The sequence below is a fragment of the Phoxinus phoxinus genome (assembly GCF_949152265.1).
Source record: "Phoxinus phoxinus genome assembly, chromosome: 19".
Taxonomy (NCBI): domain Eukaryota; kingdom Metazoa; phylum Chordata; class Actinopteri; order Cypriniformes; family Leuciscidae; genus Phoxinus; species Phoxinus phoxinus.
Window position 1 is genome coordinate 20,181,799 of NC_136894.1, and position 23,964 is coordinate 20,205,762.

The 23,964-nt window shown below is 44.3% G+C and overlaps 1 protein-coding gene across 1 annotated transcript in view; it reads right to left on the reverse strand.

The window, feature by feature from the left end:
* LOC306986609 (SH3 and cysteine-rich domain-containing protein 2-like) overlaps positions 1-23,680 on the reverse strand; it is a 134,228-nt gene extending 110,548 nt beyond the window's left edge. The window contains exons 1-2 of the mRNA XM_079590015.1: positions 23,525-23,680; positions 4,165-4,477 (exon numbers count right to left, since the gene is read on the reverse strand). Of these exons, the coding sequence (XP_079446141.1) occupies positions 4,165-4,477; positions 23,525-23,575 (364 nt within the window). The 5' untranslated portion in view covers positions 23,576-23,680. The remainder of the gene's footprint in view (positions 1-4,164; positions 4,478-23,524) is intronic.
* Between the last annotated feature and the right edge of the window lie 284 nt (positions 23,681-23,964).

Genomic DNA, 23,964 nt, shown 5'->3' on the forward strand with positions numbered 1-23,964 from the left:
GATTATCATATGTTATTTCAAATGTTTACAATTGTTATGACGTTATGAAATGAGATTGGAGTAAAAACATGCGTTTTGCTTTTCAAACAGCGCGACTGACTCAAACAGACAGCGGGTGCAAGAGAACATTTACTGAAGCGATGGAGCCGCTGAATGTGAAGTTTATGCAACAATAATACTAACTAATATCATTCAGAATTATTTCTTACCTTAAAATCTGTCTTCAAATCGCGTTCTTCTTCTTCGATGTAAATCCAATAAGCTTGCGCGCGTCTTCCAAACTCGGCAAACAGCAGAGGACTGATAAGGTTAGGTGCATTGTTTTTGAGGTAATGAGCGCGATTTGCATGTCTATATATTTTGCGCGTGTGGGTGTGGTCACATTAAAAATAATGAGCAAGGGTTTGAGAAACTGGATATCTTGTTGGTTTTATACAAATTACTTAAACAGATAATATTTGTTTTCTTTTTGAATCAGGTCATTTAAAACTGCACACTTAAATGTTTATAAATATATAGAGCTCATAAATGTGGGATAAGTATTCGCTGAGTTTTGTTTACCGGTATGTTTAGGGACATGCTCAAGAAAAAAAAGTTCATGAGACGGAGAGGCAGAAAGCACACCCTGTTTATTTTCTTTATTTTACAAAAGCACAACATTTTGTTTAGATTGTAAGTGGACACTTACAAAAGTAGACATCTCACAGATTTTTTTTTTCATATTTCTTAAATCTGTATGACCATACATGACAGAGTATTTTAAGTCTATGTTGCTGCTATGTAAAAAAAAAAACAGCACCCCAGAGGGTTAATAAACAAGCTACAGCTAGTTCAAAACGGCGCAGCTCGAGTTCTTACCAGTACCAGGAAGTATGACCATATTGGCCCCTTTCTGTCAACACTGCATTGACTGCATATTAAACATCGTATACATTTTTAAATATTGCTGATTACTTACAAAGCACTAAATGGTTTAGCTCCGCAGTACTTGTGCGAGCTCTTAACGCATTATAGTTCTTCACGTCTATTGCGATCTCAAAATTCCGGCCAGTAAATAATACCTAGAATATCAAAATCGACTGCTGGCGGTAGATCCTTTTCCTATTTAGCACCAAAACTTTGGAACAGTCTTCCTAACATTGTCCAGGAAGCAGACACACTCTGTCAATTCAAAGCTAGATTAAAGACACATCTCTTTGACCTAGCATTCACATAATGCATTATAGACTTCTATAACTCAATGTTAGGCGGCATAGATTAGGTCAGCCGGAACTGGGGACACTTCCCTTAAATCCTGATGTACTCGTTACATCATAAGAAGAATGGCATCTACGCTAATTTTAGTGTCTTTGTTTATCCCGAGGTTTTCCCGCAGCCTAACGGATCCAGGCCGTATCCAGATCTGACGAAGGACCTTCGTCTGGACCCGATCTCAACTCAGTGCTGAAGTGGCAACTACGTGTCGGCCATAGCTGCGTTTATAAAACCAACACATGGCCAGTCACTGGGTAGGAACGACTCGCTGAAAAGTCAGTATTTATGCAAGAGATGGACGTAACAATGCTTAGACAAGCTTTCACTTAGAGCAAATCTATTTCCTTACTCTTTAAACAAGTAGAATAAGTTGTTTAAAGTAAAGGGAAGAGTTACATGAGTAAAATTTGCAAATGCCAAACCACATTTGCATTTTACTGAATGTACCATCAAAGTTTTTGAAAGACTTAAGTAGGCGCCACAGTTTAACTTGTTTAAACATGCATAACTCTTTAAAATGTGCAGACATTCATCATGGACTGTTGAATTGTTCTGACATGCACTGGTTCCCATGACAACGACGTCATATTGTAAACAAACCAGCCTAGTTGGCTAAGCTAAGCTAAATAATAACTTCTACAGTTAGTGGTTAGCATCATTTACTTGAAGCTTTTTACTACAGCTTGTGTCTATGCAGTGCAAAGTATTCTAAAATACTTTTCCTTTAACCCCATTTAGGGTTTCAAATGTTTTCACTTTCTCTTTTCTTACTTTCAATTCTTCTCTGCTGAATTTCACCTTCATAGTCTAGTTTAGGCATAGTCCTTAGTTCTCGGCTAAATTTGCAGTTACTTTGTTAATTAAACCTAAATTGAATTACATGTAAACTGTGTAGCTAGTGCCACTAGTGCCATTGATTATTCCAAATTTCAGATCATTCCTGCTGTTTTGATCACTTATTTAATTCCCTTTTATTTTATTTTATTTTACTTTGATAATAATAGCAGTCAGCTATTCATGTGTCTATTCTTTCATCTTTATTCTTTATTTCCCCTCTTGGTTTCTTATGTGGTTCCATTTCCCATAGAGCCTAGAAAGGAACCAGAGACACATTTATTTGTTGATTTTGACTACAGGCTCTTAGTACTGTACAGTAAGAAAGACATTTCCCTTCCCCGAAAATGAATATTTCTTAGAATTAATAAACAATTAACGCTTCACAAACAGTTTTTTCAACCTCATAGTATCATTATTTCTGTGATGCAATTGTTAAAATTATCATTGAAGTACTTGGATAAAAGTTTAAAGTTTAAAGTTCAAATATGAACACTGATGTCTACGATAGCAATCAAATTCAGCTTTTGATAGAAACTTGGTGCTTAAAATAACGCATTTATCGATTATATCGGTTTGAATCAATCAAAACGAACTTTAGCTGGAAAATGTATTTATTCAAAAACCGCTATAAAGACAAAACAATCTGTTACCTTAAATTATTCGTTTATTACTGTAAAGCCGCTTTGAAACAGTCTACATTGTTAAAAGCGCTATATAAATGAAGATAACTTGACTTGACTTAAATTGTTTACACCACTAAGTGGTGACAATGACTGTTAAAAAATGTATTGTTATTGAATCATTTATCCAAGAGAATGTAGTATTGTATGATGCTTCTGAAATAAAAGTCAGAAAAATTATTTAACAGATTTAACTTTTCCCAATGGTCTAGTGTTACATTTTTTTCAATATATTGCAATATCGAATCGCAATACTTGTAGAATCTTAAAGAGAGTTCTAAAAAAAACGCAATACATATCGTATCAGCACCCGAGTATCGTGATATTATCGAATCGGGAGATAGGTGTATCGTCCCAGCCCTAATATGTGTATATATATATATATATATATATATATATATATATATATATATATATATATATATATAAATAAATGTGTGTGTACACTGATTTTTTTTTTCAATTCACTTAATTTTTCTAAAGTTTTTGCACAAATATTTTTTTTATTAAATTTCACACACTTATTTTTGAAGTAAACTTTTAACTTGGCTAGTAAAAGGATGAGTAATATAGATATTTAGTTGAAGCTTCCTTTGCAATAAATTTACTCAAGCAATAACCATGGGATTATACCACACTTATAAAATATATGCTTTACTTAGAAACATCTAAGTAATTAATACAATAGATATTGTGTGAGACACCTTATCTACATTTCAAAATTCAAGCATGTGAAAGCAGAGACCTCAATACTTGGTAGACAATACACAATGACGGTAACATTTGATGGATCGTTTTTGTGTTTGAATGTGTCATTTTGAGTAGAAAATGAACTCCAAATGTCACAAAATGGCAAGTTACTAATCCTAACAACAAAAGCAATGATAAAACAGTGGAAATACAGCTGGAAAAAATCAACCTCATTAATTATTCAAGTCCCAGTGCATGATGGGAACACCAGAATCAGAAAAGTTGAGTAATTTACTTAATTTTATAACGTTGATATTTACACTTTAATTTCTACACGATTGAATTAAGTACTAATATAGAATTTACTTAGTTTTTTTTTTGTTTTATTCTTGCCTGAACTAACTTTTTCATGTAAATTACATTGTTTTTTTCTGTAGTATTTACTTCACCACAAAATCATTTTTATCAGTGTATATGGCCTGTGGCCTTTTTACGTTGTAAAATATTTTGATTAATATTAAATCAGAGAGTATTTTTTATGAAAGTATACATTTTTTCAGTGAATGAATCACCTAATAGTTTTCATTTGCAAGGCACTTTGGATAAAAGCTTCTAAATGAACAAAAGAGAGAAGTAAACAAGAGTCTGTTAAAGAGGATGGAGGAAACTGCAAAAATACAAAAACTTTACATTCCCTGCTTACCTGCAATAATGTGTTTGCACAGATTGCAGCTGGTTGGTCGACGGAACACATGGTCCAGAAAGCAGTGTGTTTGTACAGGCGGTGGCTGAACGCCAAATGGGGCGGGCCTTGAGGGAGCACTGAAGCTGATGCTGGGGGAGGGCAAAGCAGCACTGTTGCTACCATTAGCAGGCCCAGTAAACAGGCGCGGGGAAGGAGGCAGGGCATTGAAGACAATCTCTGTTGGTAAATAAGCATCGCTCTGAGAACGCTGGAAGAAATTCTCCACACTTTTACTCCGCATAAATGTGAGCGAGCGTTTCAGACGCAGCAGCTAGAGAGAGAGAAAGAGAGAGAGAGAGAGTAATTTATTAAATGCAGTTTACTCATTTACTTAAAGGGGCACCTATTATGAAAAATTCACTTTTACATGGTGTTTGAACATAAATGTGTGTTGGCAGTGTGTGTACACAACCACCCTATAATGATACAAATCTACCCAGTCCTTTTTATTTTTGATGAATCATAAATTCTCCAATTAATCATAAGCACTGTCTCAGAACAAGCCTTTTTTAGATTCTGGGCAATGTGACGTCCTATTTCACAAGCACCTCCCATGACTGTTGACTGACACTGCCATATTAGCAAAGACCTGCCCTGAGTGAGCTGTAGACAGTACGCCATTGTTTCGATGCTGGAGCAGCTTAAGACAAGAATGTCTTCTTATAAGCGATTTAGGTGTGTTGTTGTTGGATGTAAGAATGAACATGGCAGTCGTCATTTACTTCAGACATCTGAGCTGCTGAAGACGCCGTGGATTTTGTTTTTGAAGGGAATGCGACTTCCAATCTACCAAAATGCGTTTATGACCAGCACTTTAGTACAGTTGTTTTACGGATATAAAGTATACCAGATTATTAAGCACTCACTGAAAAGGTCTGTGTATATATTTGTTAACTGTTAGTCGCAATGAGTGTTTTTGTGTAATTCGATGTGTATGTTGATGATAATGCAAGGGAGAGAGAGAGTTTATGAATAAGACTCTCTTTTTCTTTCACAATTTTTGTACCGTTTTACTCAGCTCTCACTGTGATTTTTTGGACTAAAACAAATGCTTCATCTTTTGTGTGAACTGAGTACTATAAACTTCATAAAACTCATCAGTACATTTTTTGCCATCATTTGGACGGGGTCCTCTACAACAGGCTTGTACTAAAAGTGGATAAAAGCAAGATGACAAATAAGTTCTAACCGTAATTAAACTAAACTATACCTGCTGTATCTCCATGCAGCATATATTCTCTGGCTCTGTAGACATCATTGTCCAACTCCGGTTCGAACTGAACACTGCTAGTACAGTTTCTGTTGTGACATTTTCATTTCGTGAAATGAGATTGTCCTGACACTGAAGCACCAGCTCTTGAAGCATTTAAAGGGACACACAAAAACAGCAACTTTTTTTTTCACCCCCAAAAGGTGGCAATTTTAACATGCTGTAAAAAATTATCTGTGGGGTATTTTCAGTTAAAACTTCACATACACACTCCGGGACATCAGAGACTTATTTTACATCTTGTAAAAAAGGGCATATAATAGGTGCCCTTTAATATTAAATAATATTTCGCTCTCTGTGTGACTCCTGCTGCAAACTGGCTTAGAAGGATTACACAATGTTAAACAAGATTACACTTTAAAATCTTAAAATGAATAACATTAATGTAATCATTTAACCATTATTTATCATGTCATATTTATTTTGTTTGTTGTTTCTGGGTCACGGGCTGAAGGATGGAGGAGCGAGGAAATGAGGAAGCATCAATTTGAGAAGCACCCTTAAAAGAATCGAACTGTTTAAAATCCCAGAAGTCATCATGGGCGGGTAGCGTGTGGAAGGCTGTTAGCTTTAAACTTCTCCTGTTCTCGCTCAAGAGATTCCTGCTGAAAGCTCGCTAATACGTGACGGCTTGTTCTGTTCTGTTTGGCATAATTTTAATAAAGTTATTGTTACAAAACTGCTCTGAGACTTGAAAGGTTGGTGATCCAAACACAGCTTTTATTGAGTAATCCAGAATCGTAATCCAAATACAGGCAAATGGTCAAGCACAGGAAGGCAGTACAAACAAACAAAAACGCAGGGGACACAGGCAAAAGGGGAATCCAAGAAACAGGCAAACATCCAAGAACCAAGAGACATGTAACTTGAGATGCAGAGTACACTAGACAAAACCTCATAGATAATGACAGAGTGAACATGGTAAATATAGGCTGGGACTAACAAGTAAATGATACACAGCTGTAGACAGTGATAATGAAATGGCAGAGGATCATGGGGGATGTAGTCTTTGATTAAATGCTATGAACACTAGTCCGTGATGAGTGCCCCTCTCAAGGGCACTCCTGCTGGTGATTGTGACATAGCCCCCCTCCTAAGGAGTGGCACCCAGACGCTCCTAACATAGTTAGAGAAGTCCAGGAGGGAGGCGGAACGGTGACGGACCAGGGGGCGGGATGGAGGACCAGGACCATGGAAAGGAAGAGGGTCTGGAGACTGAGGCAGGGCAGTTGCCCAGGACTGTAATCTGCAGAAAGATAAGGGATGGTCTCCTTTGTCGTGGACATGTAGCCCCCTCACAAAATTTTCTTGGGTAGGGCTGTAGACTCTGGAGCGAGCTCGTGGGTTGGAACGGAGTCAGGGATTGCCATCTTGTTCGAGGGCTCAGGCGTGGCGGCCATTTTGTCTGAGGGCTCAGGCATGGTGGACATCTTATCCGAGGGCTCAGGCGTGGCGGCCATTATGGGACGAGACTCTGGAAGGGCGTCCATGACGGGACGAGACTCTGGAAGGGCAGCGTGGCGTGAATAACTCCTGACATGACAGTTGGAGTGTGGAAACATTTGGGGTACTGGTGGGTACTGTAAGATTGCACGGCTCTTTGTCAGCAAAACTCACAGTAAAAGATGAATCGGCCAGCAACAGTGCATAGTCAAAAAACTCAACCAGAGGATTTTGTATTGGTAGTGATCATTGAGTCCATAACAATAAAAGTCAATAAGGGCAAAATCAGGAAAATCTGTGAGATGTGCGAGGTCTACGAAATCTCGGGTGTGGTCCTTGAGTGATTTGTTACCTTGCTGTACACGGACAAGTTGAACTACTGGATCCACAGTGGGTCTCACTCGGCTGCTGAATCTGTGCATGGCAAGGTTTTCTAGGTTAACATGGGCGCCGAAAGGGAGCGGCCTCCGTTCCGCGCCACTTCCGCGTCATTTCTGCGTCCGGTGTAAACCCAGCGTAATCCAGAATCATAATCCAAATACAGGCAAAGGGTAAAGCACAGGAAGGTAGTGAAGGCAATTTCAAAACACTGCTTCATGGAGCTTCAAAACCTTTTTTATAATATTTTATTCCGAATCAATGGTTCGGAGCGAGTATCAAACTGCCAGAGTCACGTGATTTCAGTAAACGAGGCTTCATTACATCACAACTGTTTAGAAACGTTTTGAAAAACTTATGCTGCTTTCACACCTAACGCGAATAGAACGTCAAATTCGCATCTATCGCGTCTAGTTTGACGCTTGACGATTTGAATGCATTCGCGCGTCCAAAGCGAAATGGACACGCGTCCGAGGCGAAATCCGCTTCTTGTGGGAGAGTCAAGTGCTAGGCGGTAGTCTGTTTGCAAGAAAGGCCGCGAAATAAAAAAATTCTACTGTACGAAATGTAGTTTTAAGAGTTGTTCAGTCGAGAATGTAGTTGTTTAAAGCTTAAATCTGTAGTTTATTTATAAAGATAGCGCCTATTTAAAAAATTTGATTGTGAGATCCAGGCGATCACCGGGTGCTCAGCGCTCATGCTCGGCTAGTCCTCCAGACGTTTGCCGCTGGTAAACGAGAAATGTTTAAATTCACAATCTATAGCTTCGGTTATATTATATGAAACATATAAGTTAAAATACATTAATGACTCGTTATAACGTAGGTCAAACGACTTCTTTAATTATGTGAGTTTTTCTTCATCTCATTCAGAAATGTATGACTGCAAGTGTTCAGTGTCACATTCATAGTTAACATAGCTGAACAATGTCATTCCTTCTTTCACACAGGCATTTAGTCATATTACAAAATTATTTATTGAGGCCAAACATATAAAATAAGTTATTGAGGCCAAACATTTTAAAATGACATTATAAACTGAAAAGCGGGCCTGCCCCCGTTTATCACGTCACTTCACCACGTGACAGCAGCAAGCAGGCTTCTGGTTGGTTAACGCGGCGCGAATTGACAAAGTAAAAAAATTTCAACTCGGGCGTCAAACGCGTGAATGCACAAAGCACCACTCGTGCATATCGCGCCAGAAGCTCAATTCGCCTCATTCGCGCGCCAATATGTGCATGAGGTGAATTTGCGATGCCGCGCTAAACGCCTCATTCACGATGCCGCGTGTAGCACAAATGCCAGATGGTGAAATATAAAACATACATTTTCTACTTGTTGACTTGTTGCATGGCTAAAAGCATTCTTGGCATTTTTCTAAACGTAGAGAAAACACAGACTTTGTGAGTAATGCATTCTATAGTGTCTTCTTCCCTTTTTACCAGAGACATTAACGCGTTCTGAAAGCTTTTTAGTTGATTCTCTGCCAGATAAGGTGAGGTACCCCGGAGTTTTTAATTGGATTTATCGTCCAGCGAAAGACACATACAGCGTCTGAGTTCTTTCAAGCACGGACTTCCCATCGTGAAGCGCTATTCATGCATTGTTACAAAGCTAAACACACGCACACAGACACATGTTTTACACCTTTAAGGTTAACAGGTCAACTGCGCGTCCCCCTCCGTCCCACACACACACACACACACACAGTGGGGTTTGAAACAAAGCCACACGCACGAGAATTCTGAAAGTGAGAAAAACGCTCTCTAAAAGAATGCAATGCTCTGTTTGAAGACGGCGATTAACAAGCATGCAGAATCTGACGGAGAATGAGCGTTTAACAGATTAAAAACAACCAGTAGGGACGTATAATACCCAAAAATCTCTTTAACATTATCTAACAGTTTTAAGTTTGGTATGATTGTAAACCAGAAAATTAGACGACTCCGAATCTGTTTCGAGAAACAGTCTAGTATGCATTATTAAACATTTACTGATGTGCAGAATGATTCCAGAGTAAACGCTGATCTCTCCACACGCGCTGAATAGGCGTACCTTCACAGACAAAGGAAATCTTGGCGCCACAAAATCCCCACTCGTGATTGGCTCTCAGGCCCAGAATAGGCGTGCTCCTGTTTCATTCATATTTTGATGCGAGCCCGAGAAGCTTCATTCTATTCTACAATTCTAGTCCTCCTACTCTAGTTTCTAGTTTCTAGTTCTAGTCTAAACGGCTAGCCTCTCTAACTTCTAGCTTCAACTTCGCTTCCGAGAGCTTTGCTCTCCGTTTACTTTCCGCTCCTAAGGCAAAGTCTTTATTTTTATACAAGTTTTAAAGCTACTTCCTTGATCCAGCGTTTTAACGAGCGAAAAGCCTAGTGTTTCCACTCGGCGCAACCCGGAAACCCGCGAAGCTCCAAAAGAAACAGCGCTACGCACCAGACGTCTCTTTCCAACGACAACACAGTAGGCTCATTCTAATCTGATCTTGGAAACAAAAGCTAGTTTAAGGTTGTCTGAGCATCCTCTGGTCTCTTGATTATTAAAAGGATTCCTTAAACGGTGTAATCTCTCTCTCTCGCTCTACCTCTCTCTCTCTCTCTCTCTCTCTCCATCTCTTGGTTAATATTGTGTTATTATATAAGCTACAAAATCATTTTATAATCATTTGTCTTGTTTATGCATATTGTTAAGATATACTCTTGATCGTGTACGTACTTTAAAGTGTCTTTTATTAAACTTCATTAATCTTTGCCTGAGTTCATGTGTATTGAATACATATTCTGAAGCCAATGAAGATTCGTTTCTTTATGCTACCTTAAACGCTCAACCACACCTTTTTAAACATTGCATAGTCTAAATATTCCCTATCTGGTCTTGGAAGGTTAGTTATATCCATTTATAGCCATAATGGATGTGATTTTGCTTGCCAAGAACTAAACAGATCGAAGTGTTGATGCAAATATTATATGTTATACGCAGTGGTGGTTAAAGTTGTATTTCTAAGTACGACTGATTAGAATAACCCCTTTTCTCTATATTAATTATTGTCACGAGTAATCCTGATACATATTCATATAGTCAAGGCGGGACAAGCCCATATTTGGAACCACTTTGGGGCGTATGCAAATAATATTCATCAAAACTCATGAATATTTAATTCCCCATTTGAGTGCTAATTTCCCCAAATTTATACTCAAAGTCAGTATTGCAACACGCGCTAAACGCCTCATTCGCGCCGCAGGACATCCAGACGCGCAAAAACGCGTCTTTACATTGACTTAACATTGAAATCACTCGCGCCAGACGCTCTATTCGCGTTTGGTGTGAACGCAGCATTAGAAATTTCAATGGTTCATCGCTGGGGGCGATGATCTCTGTTAACCCATGAATCATGAGGAGTCACTGAGAACCACTAAACAAGTGTCTGTGGGTTTTACCTAATCTCTGATCAGTTTTATTCATTTGTAGACGTTTTAATTAGACATAAGTATATTCAAAATTAATAATGGTAGTTAATCGTCTCTTATTGACCTATTTAGCTGAACCCTTCATAGAACAAACAAAACAAACCCTGACAATTGATGAAAGAACCGACACTTGATAATCTTATTACATGATTAGTTAATTGCATTTGAAAGATTTTACGTTCAATAAAAAAATTGCAATAAGATTTTTAAAAGGTGTTGTATGCATGTTTGGGCTGGGTTTTTGTTGCATTTACACTGTTCTGACCACTAGGGGTCACCGTGGAGACGGGTGTCGGATTGCTTCGGAACACAATATGGCACATTTGCTTAAACTGTTTAGTGTTCTACGAAGCCTAGATCTGATCACCCCTACAGGAAGGTAGTAGTGATGTTACATATGACACTGAATCTTCAAAGAGTGTATCGAGTACGCAGCACAATTTCTCATGAAGCTGCGCAAGTATTGCTTTCAGAGAAACGTACTCTGTTACTAACGTAACCTCGGTTCTCTCTAGAGAGAGGAACGAGTACTGCGTAGCAAGCTACGCTTTGGGGAAAATCCTTTTCCACGAGAATACTGAAGCCAAAAATTATCCTTAATTTTGTATAAATGTAAAACGCGTTGCCGCAGCATACAGACACAGGCGAGGCAGCTCGCGCGCCGATTGGCTGCTGTGCGGGCAACTGCTTGAACCTATCGAGCGAGACCTAGAGTGACGTCACACCCAATGAGGGCGCTTCGCGCCCTTCAGCGTCACGTCCCGCCGAAACGGGCGTGGCTTAGGGCTATAAATTGCGCTCGCAGGCTCATACTCTCTGATTTTTAACAACGAAGCAACCAGAGCGCATACACGGCAGGATACGCAGTACTCGTTCCTCTCTCTAGAGAGAACCGAGGTTACGTTATTAACCGAGTACGTTCTCTTACGAGAGATACTCTCGTACTGCGTAGCAAGCTACGCTTTGGGGAACGCAATGTAAAACACCGTGTATGCCGGGATCCAACACCATAGACCCAGAGCAATCAGCTGGGGTTCATACAGTGCACAATCACCCAGAGGACTCACAGAGAATCCTGAAAGAAGTGGGTTTTAGCCACTATCTTCCAAAAACTGGAAGCTCAGAGCGGCCCAGCTATTTATCATAGCCATATATCAGAGACTGAGATTTCAGTCTAAAAACTTTCTGGCCATACTAGACCGATAGTAACCTGGCTTGTATAGCAGGAACCTCTAGGTTATAAAACCTGATAAATGTAGACGGGGAGGCCCAGCCTGCCGCCATACAAATATCTTGTAAGGCAATCCCACTTGACCAGGCCCACGAAGAAGCCATGCTCATTGTGGAGTGCGCTTTGACACCCAAAGTGCATTGAATGCCTTTGGATGCATCAGCCAAAGCTAAAGCGTCAACTATCCATCTGGACAGGCTCTGTTTCGAAGCGGCTAGTCCTTTAGAACGCCCGCTGAATGAAACAAAGAGCTGCTCCGTCTGTCTGAAGGCAGACGAGCGAGACACATAAGCTTTTAATGCCATAACCGGGCAGAGAAAACTCTCGTCCTCATTTTCCCCGGTGACCGGAAGGGCAGACAGGGAAATGACCTGTGCCCTAAACTGTGTATTTAGGGATTTCGGGACATACCCATGCTTAGGTTTGAGTATGACCCTAGAGTCATTAGGCCCAAACTCCATGCACGTAGCACTCACTGAGAGCGCGTGTAAGTCCCCAATGCGCTTCACTGAAGCGAGAGCCAGGAGAAACACCGTCTTGAATGACAGCTGTTTAATATCAATCTCCTGAAGAGGCTCAAAAGGATGACCCTTCATGGCGTCCAGCACCGTGGAAAGGTCCCATATGGGAACTGTGGGAGGTCTGGGGGGATTCAATCTCTTAGCTCCTTTAAAGGGGTGGTTCAGGATTTTGGACATCGGACCTCATTTTCAAGTTAGCCTGGTTGTTATTCATCAGTGGAGACAGTTTTCAAAAAATTTCATCCAGTCCTTCCAGTTGCATAGTTCGCCGATGCTAGGCTAGCGCGAGTCAACGGTATAAGCTAGCCTGCCATTAAAAACAGTTTTACCCACTCCAAAGTACACCAAAAGCAAATAAATTATAACGGCAGACTGTCAATGTAAATGTCTGTTGAGAGAATAATGTTAGAAATCAAACTACCCTTTCATTGCATTGCAATAGTTACACTTTGTTCCCTGTATTTATTAGCACAGTCTACAGCAGCGGCGGAGTGATATTAAGTTACCTAGGCAACCGAGAGAGTAGAGTCTCCACATGACGCAAGTGTATTTACCTGCCGCTGACACTCATCACTACAGAAGCAGAGTATATTTCACTAAGAAATCAACATAGGACTATGGCCACGTTTGAAAGCCATGCCAATGTTTCAGACTTTGGAGACGAGGAATGTGTTTTATTCAACGAACCGTACATGTATGAGCCGGAATACACAGACGAAGAACTAATCGAGATAGATACTAAAAGGGCAGAAATTGAACTGTAACGTTATCTCCACTAACGCTGTCATTGTCATTCTATAAGTTATGAGAAGGGACTAGCTTAATAGATAGCTATAGTAGCCTAACAAAAGTTATTACCTGTTCATCTGCTGTTGGTGCATATGGAAAGACGGCTGGAACTGCATTCCTTGTCAGTGACTTATGAACGTTTCGATTATGGGGTTTTTCAAAGTCGTCTGGTCTAAAATAATCACTACAAATTCGCAACTTTAATAGTCTCTGCCGGTGTCTCGTTGTCCAAGCCAGCAGAAAGAAGCCACAGTTGGTTCCTTTCTGGATCTCTCAATGGAAATTTGTGGAAACTTTTTGCATGACCATCTATTTGGTTTATTTTTACAATTTCGAAATGCACAACGAATCACCATGTTGCCAATTCCTTAGTTTATAATCGAATGTTTTTCAATATCGTTGTTCAAGGCTACTAACGTTACTAGCTAGCTAGACGTCCCGTCTGTAGTGCGCGCGCTTCTGTTCTGTGTTTACTTTTCGGCGCAGTACTACTAACCGGAGCAAAGTAAAATTCCGCCGCTGCTGAGAAACTAGTTCCTGTAAATGTAATGCGATCATTGAGATGTAAGAGTACCGGACCGGTACTTTGATTTCTAACATTATTCTCTCAATAGACATTTACATCGACAGTCTGGCGTTATAATTTATTTGCTTTTGGTGTACTTTGGAGTGGGTAAAACTGCTTTTAATGGCAAGCTAGCACAGATACCGTTGACTCGCGCTAGCCTAGCATCGGCAAACTATGCAACTGGAAGGACTGGATGATTTTTTTTGAAAACTGTCTCCACTGATGAATAACAACCAGGCTAACTTGAAAATGAGGTCCGATGTCCAAAATCCTGAACCACCCCTTTAAGGAACCGAATGACTAAATAGTTCCTTCCTATAGACTGGCCAAGCGCGGTCTCAGAGAACGCCGCTATGGCCGCCACATACACTTTGAGCGTGGAAGCGTTATCCAACAGCTCTTGTAGGAAGGATAGAACCTCTGTCACTCCGCAATCCGGGGGTGACACGCCACGAGTCGTGCACCAACCAGAAAATACTGACCACTTAGAGGCATAGAGACGACGCGTAGACGGAGCTCTGGCCTGCGTGATCGTGTTTAACACTTCCTGTAGGAGGTCAGCGGATACCCGTTGATGGCCCACACGTGAAGGGACCATTGTTCCGGGTGCCAGATCGAACCGTTGGCTTGAGAGAGGAGATCCCTCCTCAGAGGCACTGGCCACGGGGCGGTGCTTGCTAACTGCATCACAGCTGGGAACCAAGACTGATTCAACCAGAGCGGCGCTACCAGCAGCACTGAGCATCCTTCCTCCCTGATCCACTCCACCACCTGGGTCAGGAGGGAGACAGGAGGAAAAACAGGTCTACATCCGCTCTGCCGAACTTCTTCAGTCTGTCTGGACCAACATTCAGGCGTCCTGGCACGTGCGCTACTTTCAGTGAGAGCAGGTTTCTGCGCGCCCACATCAGGAGGCGTCTGGTCAGCCTGTATAACAGCAGGGACCTGAGGCCGCCCTGACGATTTATTTAGGATACCACTGATATGTTGTCTGAACATATGAGGACGTGGCAACCCGCAATCAGGGGACGAAAACGCGTGAGCGCTTTGCTTACCGCTAACATCTCGAAGCAGTTTATATAAAAGAGCTTCTCCCGCTCTGACCATAGGCCAAACAGCGGTCTGCCCTCGAGCAGCGCTCCCCATCCTGCATTGGATGCGTCCCTAGACACCACCCTCAGTCTCGAGGAAGTCCCCAGGTTTACACCTGAACGGTACCAGTCTTTCGCCCTCCAAGGGTTCAAAGCTGTAACGCATGCTTGATCGACCTTGAGGCGAAGCCGGCCGGTGGCCCACGAATTGTGAGGCACCCTCCCTTTGAGCCAGAGCTGCAGTGGGCGCATGCGTAGCAGGCCCAGCTGGAGGACTGATGATGCTGAGGCCATCAGGCCTAGCATATTTTGAAAACTCTTTAGAGGGAGTACAGCGCCGCAGCGGAAAAGGCTGACTGTGCACTGAACATGTAGTGCGCGCTGTGAGTTCAGTTCTATTCCCAGAAAAGAAATTATCTGTCTGGGGAGTGGTGAACTCTTTTCCCAGTTCACCGTGAGACCGAGATTCTCGAGGTGATCCAGTAAAATGGCTCTGTGCGCCATGATCTCTGAGTGAGATTGGGCTAGAATGAGCCAGTCGTCCAAATAGTTCAGCACTCGAACGCCCCGAAGTTTGAGGGGAACGAGCGCTGCGTCCATGCACTTCGTAAATGTACGAGGTGCCAGGGACAAGCCGAACGGCAGGACTGTGTACTGGTATGCCTGACCCTCGAAGGCGAATCTCAAAAATCGCCTGTGACGTGACGCAATCTGTATTTGAAAATACGCGTCCTGTAGATCTATTGACACAAAACTGGCGTTTCATAAGCGCTCTGTTCAGTTGCCTCAGATCTAATATGGGTCTTAGACCCCCGTCTTTCTTGGGTACCAGGAAGTATCTGCTGTAAAGCCCCCCTTCGCTCTGAGCCTGAGATAAAGGTTCTATAGTCCCTTTTCTAAGAAGTTTCTGAATTTCGGCTCGAAGTAGGTGTGCTACATTCGAATCCACCGAAGTCTCGACGCGCGCCGTGTGGCGGCGAGGGTGTCGGCGAAACTGCAGCGAATAGCCTTCTTTTATGATGTTTAGCACCCATTTTGAAACCCCGGGAAGCTTCGCCCACGCATCTGCACGGGTTGCTAGGGGCTGAGTGAGAAGCGCGCTTTGATCGACTCGCGATACTGCGGCTTCTGTGAGCTGCGACAGAAATGTCATGCTCATAACATCTGAGGCCGGGGCCGCGCTGATAACAGCGGGCAGAATGTCCGCTCTCGACCCCTCTGCGGTGGTTAACCGGGAGGGGGAGGGCTGAACGGGCTCCGTGGGAACCATAGTGCTTGTGTGTGAGCGGGCACGTTTACCACCTTTATAGCATCGCTCGCCTGAGCAGAGCGCCTGCACGCTGGTTTCGTTTTTACAGAAACCGCGCGATAAGCAGGAGGTAGCATTAGTGGGCACTGGGTTGTGGGCACATGTGCTACATTTAACGCGCAATCGAGCTGAGTCGATTTTATGTGCGCAGGCCCTGTGTGCGGGGCCGTGTTTGTGTGTAGGGATGGGCACATAGCAGTGGGCAGTCTTACTACACATGAAACACCATCGGCCGTGGACGGGACACCAGAAAATATGCTCTTTAAGGGATTTATCTGGGTAGCTGTGAAAACGGCTGTTGTGTGCAGGCAAGCGGGTACTGGAACAGGCTTGTTGGACAGTCACTTCTCTTGGGACTGGACGAGCGGCAAACTTCGGTGAAAGGCCGCAGGGGGACTTGAACACCGTCGTTTTCCTAGGAGTGCTAGGATGACTTCGGTACCTCAGGCTTCAACGCGATCTTCGGCCGTGGACCACGCGGCGCGGGCCGGCGGCTGGAAGATCGAGAGCGCGGTCTCGAGCTCTGTGTCTGGCAGCGTTGAAATGAGGCGTTGGGCGGAGGCTTAGGCTGTGCACTCTGAGCAGACGGTTTTGCACGGCCTGCTGCAGAGTTGGAGCGCTTCGGAAGGAAGTGCTTCATCGCCTGAGTCGCCTTCTGTACCTCAGCGTACCTGTCGGTGAAATCTTTGACCGAGGTTCCGAAGAGGCCAGCAGGGGAAAGACATGCCGCATCCGGCATGTCTGAGAGCGTGAGCCAGAGGTGCCTCTCAGACACGATGAGCGCCGCCATGCTCCGTCCGATGGCCTGAGCTGGAGACTTTGAAGCGCGGAGAGCGAGGTCTGTAGCACTTCTCAAGTCCGCCACACAGATCGTGTCGGGTCCTTTCTCGTCCATTTTCTGGAGGAGATCGGCATGGAAGATCTGGAAGATAGCGTGGCCATCGTGTGCAGCGCTGACGCAGCCTGTCCGTTAGCGGCGAAAGCGCGGTGGAGCAGGGATGACGTCATGCGGCAAGCCTTTGAGGGCAGCGCCATCTTAGCACGCCGTCCAGCAGAAGGCTTTTCGACCGGCGGGAGGGAAAGGTAGCCTCTGTTTCTGGCGTCGTCGACTTCGGAGAATGCCAGAGAAACAAAAGACCTCGTCCTCGTTGAAGACGGGGAACTCCAAGCCCTAGCGACCTCTTAATGAAGCTCAGGAAGGAAGGGCGCGGGTTTTGAAGCAAGTGAAGACCGTTCCCCAGGCAGGAAGTAGCCGTCCAGTCGGTTGTGGGCGGGCTGCTCAGGCGACACCCATTCAAGGCCAAGGCTCGCCGTGGCTTGAGTGAGCACGCAAACTAGCTCCGCCTCGATGCTAGCTCTCTTACCCGTCGAAGCACGGACAGGAGGCGCGAGGTCCTCAGAGCTCGCCCAATCCTCACTGCCGGACGCCAGGATAGAGCAGGAATCCCCATCTCGCAGCATCGCGTCGACCTCATCCGCGTCGGCGACGGAAGTGGCGGCAAGCTGTGGCCGCTGTCCGTTAGGAATCGACAAGGAAGAAGCCGGTGATGTAGCTCGCGGGCGCACCGGCGAGCTTTGACAGCTAGGAGATGGTTCCGGGATCCGCTGTGCACGGCGCTTCTTACGGCGCGGCACAACAGCGGAGAACACGGACTCTTGGAACGATGCCAAGCGAGTCTGCAGAGTCGCTAATGGCAAAAGTTTGCAGTGAGGGCAGCCGCCGTAGAGCAAGAGCCGTGTGCTGTTCACCCAGGCAGGAAACGCAGATGACATGGCGGTCCCCGTCACTGAGTGTGGCTCTGCACGAGCCGCAGGAAGGCATCTTTAAAAAGACACCGCTCTTTTAGTGAGTGTGTGTTGCGCCGGCGAGCACACATTAGCAATGAACAAAAGGATATAGGCGCCGGATAGCGCAGCAGGAAGGCGATGAAGGCGGCGTGGCCAGCAGCTTCTCGACTCGTTCCGCTGAGATGCTTCTTCGACGGCGCGGCTTTTTCTCGGATCCAGCGACGTGATGTCTTCGCTTGAAGGATTAAAAATCAGAGAGTATGAGCCTGCGAGCTCAATTTATAGCCCTAAGCCACGCCCGTTTCGGCGGGTGTGTTGCACTCTAGGTCTCGCTCGATAGGCTCAAGCAGTTGCCCGCACAGCAGCCAATCGGCGCGCGAGCTGCCTCGCCTGTGTCTGTATGCTGCGGCAACGCGTTTTACATTTATACAAAATTAAGGATAATTTTTGGCTTCAGTATTCTCGTGGAAAAGGATTTTCCCCAAAGCGTAGCTTGCTACGCAGTACGAGAGTATCTCTCATAAGAGAACACGTGATCAACGAAAAATGATGCCTCGCTTTTTTTCGTCACGTGAATGCTTTTTTTATTTTTATAAATAACATCATGCCTATGTTACATGATCATATATTCTGCCCTATAAACAGCATAGAAACCATAATATAATAATGATCATAATATAATAATGAGACCACCATTTACTTGTATTTGTAACGGTCACCAGCTGGAGTGCCCTTGAGAGCCACCAGAGGGCACTCCACACCAGACTTTCATGTTCACTCACAGACTACATTTCCCATAACTCACTGCCCGGACTCATCATCACTGATTGCATTCACCTGTGTCTCATTACCCTGTTAGTCTCAGCCTATTTATACCATGTTCACTCCTTCACTCACTGCAAAGTTTTGTATGTTGTCACACTGCATTTCCAAGCGTTTCTCCTGGTTTTCATGTCTCTTGGTTTTTTGGATTTCTTGCCTGTTCCGTGGTACTCTTTTCGTACTCTTTTGCCTCTGACCCCTGCCTGTTTTGTTTGTTTGTTTCTTTGTTTGGACTGCCTACCTGTGTTTGACCTCTTGCCTGTTATTTGGATTACCCCTTAAATAAACTGCATTTGGATTCTCCACCTTTGTGTCTTGGAGCAGTTCATGACAGAAAACTTCGCCAAATATGGATCCAGCAGTTGAGTTAGTCTGCATGCGCCAAGGTAACCGCACCCTTGAAGAGCACGTTCCTATTTTTCTAGACATTGCTAATGCTTCTGAACTGCCAGATTGTGCTCTCATAGACTTTTTCTGTTATGGGCTTAACCATCCGCTCAAGGGAAAGTTAATTCATGATGCACCTCGAAGGTCGTTCAGTGACTTTTTGGATTATGCCCTGCTTTTGTGTGGTTCCTCCTTCACTGTTGGGGAGGTTAAGAAGGACATGTTCCCTAAACGTTTTTTGGTGAGGGGCATCACACTCCAAGATCCAGTGGCCACGGAGCTTGGCCAGCGTTTTCCATCTGTGGCCATTCTAATTTTGGCAACTCCAGTGCTCACACCGCTCGCAAGCACGTTCACGCCAGAGCCTCATACTATCATGGCCACTGCTGAGCTTCACGTCACTTCTGCCGATCCAGAGACTGTTCACGTCACTTCTGCCGATCCAGAGACTGTTCACGTCACTTCTACCGATCCAGAGACTGTTCACGTCACTTCTGCCGATCCAGAGACTGTTCACGTCACTTCTGCCGATCCAGAGACTGTTCACGTCACTTCTGCCGATCCAGAGACTGTTCACGTCACTTCTGCCGATCCAGAGACTGTTCACGTCACTTCTGCCGATCCAGAGACTGTTCACGTCACTTCTGCCGATCCAGAGACTGTTCACGTCACTTCTGCCGATCCAGAGACTGTTCACGTCACTTCTGCCGATCCAGAGACTGTTCACGTCACTTCTGCCGATCCAGAGACTGTTCACGTCACTTCTGCCGATCCAGAGACTGTTCACGTCACTTCTGCCGATCCAGAGACTGTTCACGTCACTTCTGCCGATCCAGAGACTGTTCACGTCACTTCTGCCGATCCAGAGACTGTTCACGTCACTTCTGCCGATCCAGAGACTGTTCACGTCACTTCTGCCGATCCAGAGACTGTTCAAGTCACTTCTGCCGATCCAGAGACTGTTCACGTCACTTCTGCCGATCCAGAGACTGTTCACGTCAGTCCTGCCGAGCCAGAGCTTCACGTCAGTCCTGCCGAGCCAGAGCTTCACGTCAGTCCTGCCGAGCCAGAGCTTCACGTCAGTCCTGCCGAGACAGAGCCAGAGCTTCACGTCAGTCCTGCCGAGCCAGAGCCAGAGCCAGAGCTTCACGTCAGTCCTGCCGAGCCAGAGCCAGAGCTTCACGTCAGTCCTGCCGAGCCAGAGCCAGAGCTTCACGTCAGTCCTGCCGAGCCAGAGCCAGAGCTTCACGTCAGTCCTGCCGAGCCAGAGCCAGAGCTTCACGTCAGTCCTGCCGAGCCAGAGCCAGAGCTTCACGTCAGTCCTGCCGAGCCAGAGCCAGAGCTTCACGTCAGTCCTGCCGAGCCAGAGCCAGAGCTTCACGTCAGTCCTGCCGAGCCAGAGCCAGAAGTTCACGTCAGTCCTGCCGAGCCAGAGCCAGAAGTTCACGTCACGTCTGCCCAGCCAGAGGCCGTTCAAGAGTCTCGTCCCACCAAGACTGCCCTTACGCCTGTGTCTTCGGACAAGATGGCTGACTCCGCGCCCGTGTCTTTGGACAAGATGGCCGACTCCACGCCCGTGTCTTCGGACAAGATGGCCGACTCCACGCCCGTGTCTTCGGACAAGCGATCATCTCCGCCGTGGCCGCCCGAAGGGTCTTCTCCGCCGTGGCCGCCCGAAGGGTCTTCTCCGCCGTGGCCGCCCGAAGGGTCTTCTCCGCCGTGGCCGCCCGAAGGGTCTTCTCCGCCCTGGTCGCCTGCACAGCCTGATCCGCCCTGGTCGCCTGCACAGCCTGGTCTGCCCTGGTTGCCTGCACAGACTGATCCGCCCTGGTCGCCTGCACAGCCTGATCCGCCCTGGTCGCCTGCACAGCCTGGTCCGCCCTGGTCGCCTGCACAGCCTGGTCCGCCCTGGTCGCCTGCACAGCCGGGTCCGCCCTGGTCGCCTGCTCCGCCTGTCTTGCCGCAGTCTCCAGGCCCTCTTCCGCTCCACGGGCCTGGCCCTCCATCCTGCCCCCGGGTCCGCCTCCGCTCCACCTCCCTCCTGGTCAATTTTAGAGCGTCTGGAAGCCGCTCCTTAAAGAGGGGGGCTATGTAACGGTCACCAGCTGGAGTGCCCTTGAGAGCCACCAGAGGGCACTCCACACCAGACTTTCATGTTCACTCACAGACTACATTTCCCATAACTCACTGCCCGGACTCATCATCACTGATTGCATTCACCTGTGTCTCATTACCCTGTTAGTCTCAGCCTATTTATACCATGTTCACTTCTTCACTCACTGCGAAGTTTTGTATGTTGTCACACTGCATTTCCGAGCGTTTCTCCTGGTTTTCATGTCTCTTGGTTTTTTGGATTTCTTGCCTGTTCCGTGGATTACTCTTTTGCCTCTGACCCCTGCCTGTTTTGTTTGTTTGTTTGTTTGTTTCTTTGTTTGGACTGCCTACCTGTGTTTGACCTCTTGCCTGTTATTTGGATTACCCCTTAAATAAACTGCATTTGGATTCTCCACCTTCGTGTCTTGGAGCAGTTCATGACAGTATTAAGCAACAGGTATTTTTATAATTAGTATTAATATAATTGTTACATTTAATTTATTGTCACACTTTATAGTATCAGAAAACTGAACATTTAGCGTTAAATGTTAGCGTCAGGATTTTATTTGCACTTAATAGATAAAACAATGGCGCTGCGCACTCGGGATTATGGCTGCTGTAAATTTGACCTGCCACAAGATGGCGCTGTTTTTGACACTTGATGCTTCGAATCTTTTCCCGAAACAATCAGGGGAAAGCCTTAGTGCTTCATGAGGCTTCATTTGCCTATCCCTAGAAGGTAGGACAAACAAACAAACAGGGGACACACGCAAAAGGGGAATCAAAGAAACACGCAAAAATCTAAGAACCAAGCGACATGAAACATGGGCAAATGCTCAGAGATGAGTAGGGGATCCGGATCTTGGCAATCCGTTCCTTTCAAAGAGCCGTTCAAAAGAACGGCTTTTTTGGCTCTTTTTAAATATTTAGTCAGTTTTAAGAAGCCAGCTTGGGGGCATCTCAGTTTATCCTGGAAATAATCACTGGGAGGAATGATGAGGTGAGATTTGTAGTCAAATAATTAAAACTCAGATATCACACACCAATATCTGAATTTTAATTATTCTGAAATATTGATTATTACCTCATTTGTCATGTGTGGACTATATTCCATAGGGTTGCACAACATCCCTCTGCTTAGAAAGTGACATCACTATTTTAGATTTACCTTTAGTGTGTATGTGTAAAGCTATGTTTGACTTATGTTATTCATACAATACCTACTCACAAATAAACATCAAAAACAATGCCGGCTGCAATGAATTTCTGTGGAAAACAGCTTTTACTACAAACACTTCCACACAAGAACATTTTGATAAAAAACAAAAAATATTTAAAGTTTTAAATATAGGCCTATGCTACTGTAGATAAAATTAGAATAAATAAAATGGAAATGTCTACATACAGTCTACTATTACTACTGTAAACTTTGCAAATAGGACATCACCTGATGATCGATGATGTGACTTATATGGTTATTTTTGTATGATCAACTCTGGAAATATTCCTTCATTCAAAAAACGTAGCCTAATTTAATTTAAGGATGGAGATTGCACAGGAAAGTAAAGTGAGTGAGTGAAAGCAATTGGGACATTGCTTAATTTGTATTATCTTTACTCTTATTGATGTCGTGCTACAGACCTAATTTAAATATTATGCAAAAACAGAAATCCGATCGGTAATCCAGATACAGAGGCTACTTAATATGAACAAATGTAAACGCATGGTGTCCTGATTGGCTAATGATCCGATCTGCTTGATCGGATCATGGTGATCGCATGTTAATGCCAAGTGTAAACGCAGCCTTTGTGTGCATCTGTGTGAAACACGCATAGGAAAAAAAGAAAGAGAGAATTACAATAATCAAGCCTTGACGCGATGAAGGGATGAATAAGCCTCTGCATCATGCCTATAGAGAGAAAGGGTCTATCTATACGAGCAATGTTATTCAGATAAACAAAAATAAAAATAAAAAACTTTAAAAGCGAATTAAACTAAATAGCCTATGAAGTGCTTAAACTTCATTGTGTATTCGCGTCGTCTCCGTGAAATAAATATTGCTGGATTCAGCGCAAAAAAAAAAAGATCAGTAGCTATCTTTTAGCCTAGGTGAGCTCTTCTGTCGTACCTTTTTCATGATTTTGTATTTGCGGCTTACCTTTTCCGCGGGAGTTCGGTTGGAGTCTGCGGTACACGGCTCGCGGTCCATGCCGTTACTGAAATTCAGCCACGATCTGCTCTCAACTTATACTGAGAAATGGGCAGCTGACTCCTCAGCTCAATGTTTGTCTCACTTTAATCTCAGAAAGAACGATGGAACCCATTCATTTAAAATGTATCAATGAAAGAAGTTGTTCAGTGTTCTGGGCGCTTCATTAGGCTACACTAAATGTCATATTATAGCAAATAAAGACAGTCGCCTTTTAAGTAAATGATCCAGTTTTCTTTAGACCACTCCTCCAAGCTATAGTTATTTATAGGCTACTTTAGGCTGAAGCATGATGACCAACATCTATCTGTAATGGGAATTAATTCAGTAGCTAAGATTCGGTCCCACTTTCTAATATTAGCCTACATTAATAATTTGATACAATCCTG